The sequence below is a fragment of the Cajanus cajan genome, chromosome 7 (assembly GCF_000230855.2).
Source record: "Cajanus cajan strain Asha chromosome 7, NIPB_CcT2T_4, whole genome shotgun sequence".
NCBI lineage: Eukaryota > Viridiplantae > Streptophyta > Magnoliopsida > Fabales > Fabaceae > Cajanus > Cajanus cajan.
Genome location: NC_138523.1, coordinates 21101318 through 21108352, shown reverse-complemented (window position 1 = coordinate 21108352; position 7035 = coordinate 21101318). Strand labels below are relative to the sequence as shown.

Here is a 7035-nt window from a genome sequence, read left to right as displayed (position 1 = left end):
AACTCAAATTGTCATAAAAATATTATTTAAAATTTTAAGATTAAAACTAAATCTAATCAAATTTTGACCGTTAAAAATATATTGAATCCTAAATTTCTTTTCGTGCTCTAAATTTTAGAGTTTATCTTATTCTTGTTTTTGTCGTTTTTTTCTTATACTATCTGTTTTATTTATTTATTTATTGACAAGTTTATTAGTTATTCGTTGTTTGGTTGGTCTCTGTGACTAGTGTTACTGTATGTGTATCTGGATGTAGAGCCTGAAAAAAGAAAATTCACTAGAAATTCAACAAAAGGAAAGCTGATACGCTATTTCGTCTTCTCCCTCTTCTTCATCGTCTCAAAGTCAAACTCAACTATAATTCTATTTTCCTCTTTCCCAGATTTCTCTTCTTCTTTTCTCCTTCCATCCTAACAAGAAACTAACAAAACTTCATTCAATTCATCATGTACAACCCGCCAACAACGTGAATTTAAACTTTTTTCAGTTTCCTCTTTACTCTTAAACACAAACACCAGATCCTCCCATTTCATTATTTCCAACACCACCCTCTCTCTCTCTCTCTCTCTCTTCCCATCACAGTGCACACCCAATTGCAATCCACACTCTTCCTCGCGTGCCCACTAATCCCTTCCTTCAAAGTTCAAATTTTATCCACTCCCCATCGCCAAAAGCCGCTTCTACCTCATCTGGGTGGTTTTGATTTTTGCGCTCTGGCTCTCTCTCTCTCTGGGGATCCGTGAGGGAGGGAAATGTGGGATGTTTTCGTGGCTGGCAAGGATAGTGTCGGCGTGCTTGAGACCGGTGCGGCGGTATGCGCGCATGAGCAAGGATGACTTGGACGACGCCTCCACCGCCGGCGACGCCCTCGTGTGGCACAGGGACCTCGAAAAGCACTCCTGCGGCGAGTTCTCCTTCGCCGTCGTTCAGGCCAACGAAATCATCGAGGATCACAGCCAGGTCGAGACCGGCTCCGACGCCGTCTTCGTCGGCGTCTACGACGGCCACGGCGGCGCCGAAGCCTCCCGCTTCATCAACGACCACCTCTTCCTTAATCTCATGAGTCAGTCTCCTTTCCCACCTTTCTCAATTCGTTACTTTTTTCTCATCTTGTCATGCTTATATCGCTCTTGGTAAAAGACTAATTCTGCTCTTAGTACTGTAATTGTCCCTAACTTATGGGTCTCAGACTAATTCTGCTCATAGTACTGTAATTGACCTTGACTTATGGGTCAGAGACTAATTCTGCTTTCAGTACTGTAATTTTCCCTAACTTATGGGTTAGAGACTAATTCTGCTTTTAATACTGTAATTGTCCTTGACTTATGGGTCAGAGACTAATTCTGCTTGCAGTACTGTAATCATTCCTCTTTTGCAGAGACTAATTTTGCTCGTAATACTGTAATTGTCATTTAAACAAGGTTTTTGCTCCCTGGGTCATAGACTAATTATATTTGCGGTACTGTGATTGTGGTTTGTCATAAGATTTTCGTACACAACAGAGATCGAACACAATATACCTGGGAAACTGCTATTACTAATAATAATAATGTTTTTTTACCATCATTGGTAACATTGGGTGTGTCAATTAACTGACGTACCGTTGTTTCAGTTTAAGAAATGATCTCTAGTTTGTGCCTTGCAGTTGTGTTAAGTATTCATTTCGATTTTGATTTTAGCCTGTTAAACAAGATTAAAGATTATCTCTGTTTGTGTATTAATAATAATGTTATGGGTATCATGAACTCTTGGATCAACTTATGCGAAATTGTTTCAATTTAAAACATGGTATTGAGTACCGTGTATGTAACTGTATTAAATAATTGAGGAGAAAATTTTGTTGTTTGTAGTGATTTTATCTGGGTTGAGCGTGATTGTCTTTCGTAAAAGATTCATGTAATTGTTTTGGGTTATGGGTTTGTTTTGGGGTGCTGTGTCGTTGATTTGGGGGAGGGTGGATCAATGTTGATATTTTGGACCTTTTTGGTTGCTTGAGATTTTGGGTTTTGTTGTTATCTGGATGGACCTTTAATTTGGCTTATGTGCATCTGGCTGGCCGGTTTTGTTGTTGGTTTCTTAGTTTTGCATGTTTTTGCGGCTATTGAGGAAAATTCAATTTGTTTTCACTTTTCAAAAATTTTCACTTTTCAAAAGCCTAGATAATAGGGGTCGTATTCTTCCTTCTTTTTTTTTTTGTGCTTTTTTAGTGGTGTTCTTTGGAAGGAAATAATTATTGAATTTGTGTGCTTATATTTATGCATATATATGTCCAAGAGAGGATAGGACAAATAGTCAAATATTATGTTTGGACTTTGGAATGAATTGAAGATCACGTACTCATCCTTGGGCATAACATAAGTTGATAATTATTTTCACTGTCCTCTATTTTCACCTGGCCTCGTACAAATCAAGGCAACTGCTCAACCAAGTAGACCTTTCCCATAGTGTGCCATTTGAAATTTGTGATCTTATTATATTTGTAATTTAGAGTTGCTAGGAGTAAGTTACATGACGTTACTATTTAAGATATTTGCAAAATTGGCACACATAATGTGATGAGATTAAGGATGTGTGCAAATAATTGATTTTCCTACTAATTCTGGATTGATAGGTTTATGAAATTCCATATTATTAATTTTTATTTCTCTTATTTCTGCTTTTTTTTTTTTTGTATCTAAATTAATGTTATGTGCTCAATGTAATGCAAGTTCAAATATATAAACACTTTTACTATCTTACTGGTGATGCATATATTTTTATTAACCTTGCTTTTTTTCTGCCTTATTGTTACTTTTGTTTTGCATATCCTGGATACTGCATTGTCTTAGGAAGAAATTATTTAAGTTTTATGTTGAATCTAATTTCAGGAGTTGCTCAAGAAAATGGTAATATTTCTGAAGATATTATCAGAAATGCTGTTTCTGCTACCGAGGATGGGTTTCTGACTCTTGTTCGAAGAAGTTATGGCATAAAGCCATTGATAGCAGCAATGGGTTCCTGTTGTCTGGTTGGTGTTATATGGAAAGGGACACTTTATATTGCGAATCTCGGAGACTCTCGCGCTGTAATTGGTTCTGTGGGTAGATCTAACAAGATCATTGCTGAACAGTTGACCAAAGAGCACAACGCTAGCAAAGAGGAGGTTAGGCGAGAACTCAGGTCTCTGCATCCAGAAGATTCACAAATTGTTGTTATGAAGCAAGGAACCTGGCGCATTAAAGGCATCATCCAGGTTTTCTTTTTCTTTTCTCTTTAGAAATCATTTTCTGTTAATGGTTTTTGCTGTTGTTGTGCCTTTGTTGTTTTGTTTTTCTGCTTCTGTTTCTATGCTATATTCTTACCGTGTGTCTATACTTGTGAGGCTTTATATAAATTAGTTTCCTAGCAAGGTGTCTCACTCTCACCAGGGTTACTTGGTTTTGTATTTGGTTTAATATCTTCTTTTTTTGATAAAATTTAAGTACAGTTTTTTAAGTGTAGTTGGTGTTGTTTTTCAATTAGTTAAAATTTTACTTGGTAGTATGCATTTGTATCTAATACAGGTCTCATTAATATACATTCACGTATATTATCAAAGTAAAATTTCAATTCTGAACGAAAAATAACACCAACTGTACCTTAAGAACTATACTTAAGTTTTGTCCTTTTTTTGGTTTATACAAATCACATATTGGAAGAGCTTATTCACAGTTATCTTATGACATAACTTATGATCTGTCCATAAGTTGCTTTTAGTTTATTGCAATAAACTCTCTGGATACCATATGTAAACAACTTACAACTTATGTCAAAACAATTTGATCTGCATATTTAAAAGGTATTTGGAGCATGTTTGGATACAAGCCTTTAAGGGTTTTTAAGAACTTCTCTACTGGAAAATACTATTTATTTTCAGTAAAGAAGCTCTCCAAAAGTCCTTATAGACTATATCCAAACAGATTCTTATTTAAAAAGGTGTTTAATTAAGCTATGTACCTAAACAAGTACTTTATAGCTGCATTCAATTTTGATTCCCTCCCTTGCTAATCATTGTCTTTGCTTATGTAATTGTTTTGACAATTATTAATGAGATGCCTGCTGTGTTGGATGGGGTTGCTCATTGTAACATAAGTTTTCTTGTCCACCCCACAACTGAGATCAGGTATCCAGATCTATCGGAGATGCATATTTGAAGCGGCCAGAGTTCTCATTTGATCCGTCATTCCCACGGTTCCACCTGCCTGAACCTATCCGCCGGCCTGTGCTGACAGCAGAACCATCTGTATGTTCAAGAGTTTTAAGACCAAATGATAAGTTCATTATCTTTGCATCTGATGGACTCTGGGAACACATGACAAACCAGGAAGCTGCTGAGATTGTTCATAACAATCCACGAACTGTATGACACTTTTTCCTTCAATCATCTTTGCCATTGGATTTGTAAAGCCATAAGTTTTCTTATTGTATGTTGTTTATGTTTTGAACACCAGGGGATTGCAAGAAGACTTCTTAAGGCAGCATTAAACGAGGCGGCTAGGAAGAGGGAAATGAGATATAGAGACCTACAGAAGATTGGAAAAGGGATCAGGCGTTTCTTCCATGATGATATCACTGTGGTTGTCGTGTTCTTCGACCACGAGTTGCGCGGCAAGAAGGTTACAGTTCCTGAGTTGTCTGTGAAAGGGTTTATTGACACAGTTGGACCATCAAATTTTAGAAATTTGCGGGGATTGGAATGATCACAGGGTTCATTTCTAGAACTGTAGCCAACAAACTTGACTTTCTCTGCTTCATTGTGCAAAAGGAAGCCAAGAGAAATTCAATACTTCACTAGACATTTTTGCAGCATCTAATTGTTGTTTATCTTGAACATATCTTCTCATTCTCAAGGGTCTTCCTTGCTTAACTTTCAAGTTTTAAATTATACCTTGTCTATTGGAAACATGTTTTTGTCTTTATTGGATGGTGGTACAGTTTGCAATGTGATTGTTTATATACTGTTATACCTTGTTTGATTGAATGATGTTGATAATCCAAAGCATGGTTTTAACTCTTGCTACTAATACTTGCTTGTGTCCACAACTTTGGAAACCTTTTTTGATTACGAGTTTTGAAAGAAATTTTTAAAGTGGCTTTGCTTTTTCCACTTTTGGGAATGAAGCGTGTAAGTCCCACTTCCAAACTATGGTTTTATTGTTTGATTATGAGTAAAGTTCAAATTTGCTTTTTCTCTAATTCTTTTTTGAAAAATTATATTTAAGTAAATTTCCTGCGTAAATTTGAAGCATTTAGCAAATGTACTTTTACTATAGATACTTTCTAGTACCGTAAACATCAAACATGACATTATGCCTTCTTTAGTGGAATACTTTCTAGCATTGAGATGTAAAGTTGTATGAAAACTATCAACGGGTCTAGCTTCAATTAGATGAGGAAGGTTCGTCAGTTTTCGTAATTTCTTAAGTATCAAGTTCTATTTAGATGGATGGAAAAAAAGTTGTATGAAAATTTAATGGTGGATTTTGGATATATAATGCTCGGGAAACTGTGTTGTCACGTTAACATTACATATGATAAAGAAGTCCAAAGTTGAAATTAACCTAAAGTGAGCATAAAATACGCTTAAATAGTATCTTTCTAGATGCTTTTTTGTTTTTTTTTATTTATTCTTTTTTATCACTTATTTCTGAAACAATCAAATCCGTTTTACTAATGTTGAAAGGACATTTTTTTTTACTCTTTAATACCAAAATAGTAAAAAGAAGAGTAGTATTGGATTTGGATTCATTTTACGTGTAACTTAACAGAAGCACAGATACACACATAACATAATTATCATGTTGAGGAAATTACTGACATTGTTACTTTCACAAGTTATCAAAATATTCAATAACTATATATATATAATAGATTATGCACAGACAATGTTACAATGTTAACTATTCAAGCATTTGCATGTTAATATACAACAACAAAAAAAAAATTGTTTCAATGATTTGTCAAGAACATATGGTGTACCAAAAAAAACTGTGGTAACGTACATCAAATGCTTCATTTTAATCCTAGTGGCATTCCAACCCACTTTCTGTCATCGATCAATTAAACAAAAGATACTACTTTTCAGTGCAAGTGGTAAGTTATCATCATCATACAGTGTTGTGAATACAAGGATTCTTTTAAGACCGCACACTCGTCAATTTTCTTGTGTCAGCTCTCACTAATTGTAAAACTTATATGATTCTCGTATTGAGAGAAAGTAAATGGTGATGGCGGCTCTGGCTTGTCACATTTTCCTAGCATAAGATTCCATTTTTTTAATGTTAGAAAACCACTTGATACTAGGTGGCAATTTAATCATTAAACTTTAAGTGCATAAGTTGATTTTACCTTAACAGAAAGTCAATTTATTTTACTTTTTATTTCCTTCTCCCACAAGTTGTTATGAAATTGTTTGACTGTTTATTCTAAGAGAAGTTAAGTAGTGCACGTACAGAAGTTTGACATTTTTTTAATGAATATAAGCTTCTAATTAATATCGACCACACATAGTCACAATGGATTTATGGATGTTTAAGCTCAAGTTAGCATTTTTTTTTTTTTGTTAATTTTAAGTAGGTAATTCTTCATTTTTTTTTTCTGGTAAGTTCCTTTAGTCCTTACAACAAACTTCTCTCTTCCGAAATTGTGTATTAGCCTTCCTTTTCACGAATTTATCTTTCTTGATACAAAGTTTATTTTATAAGTTGTAACCTTTTACAGATAAATTGTGAGCTCCAATGGCTTGTGATCTCATTCTCTTATCCAGTGAGGTTGGTGATCTTGTTCTCGAATCCTCATACGTGGCAAATTGTTATTCTTCTGCATGGCTTTATTGTGACTGAAATGGTGGAAACTCATGCTCCCCACATGACTCATTTTTGTTTTAAATTTCTTTAAGTCCAGGAGAAAAATGAACTCACAAAATAGAAAATGCACTGTAATAACTTTTATGATTTTATCATGATATCACATGCAAAGTTGGCAGAATATCAATTATTATGATAAAAGATTGGGCCG

At 34.8% G+C, this 7035-nt stretch overlaps 1 protein-coding gene across 1 annotated transcript; it reads left to right on the top strand.

The window, feature by feature from the left end:
- The first annotated feature begins 218 nt into the window (after window positions 1-218).
- LOC109792256 (Protein phosphatase 2C family protein) lies at window positions 219-4937 on the top strand. The gene is made up of 4 exons (XM_020351655.3): window positions 219-1063; window positions 2868-3232; window positions 4142-4378; window positions 4470-4937. The coding sequence occupies exons 1-4, from the start codon at window positions 760-762 to the stop codon at window positions 4716-4718; spliced, it is 1155 nt and encodes a 384-aa protein (XP_020207244.1). The 5' UTR covers window positions 219-759; the 3' UTR covers window positions 4719-4937.
- Window positions 4938-7035: the final 2098 nt, after the last annotated feature.

Coding starts and splice junctions, on each gene's coding strand:
- LOC109792256 (XM_020351655.3), top strand. CDS start 760: ATGTTTTCGTGGCTGGCAAGGATAGTGTCGGCGTGCTTGAGACCGGTG. Junction 1,064..2,867: donor CCTCTTCCTTAATCTCATGA/GTCAGTCTCCTT, acceptor ATCTAATTTCAG/GAGTTGCTCAAGAAAATGGT. Junction 3,233..4,141: donor GCATTAAAGGCATCATCCAG/GTTTTCTTTTTC, acceptor AACTGAGATCAG/GTATCCAGATCTATCGGAGA.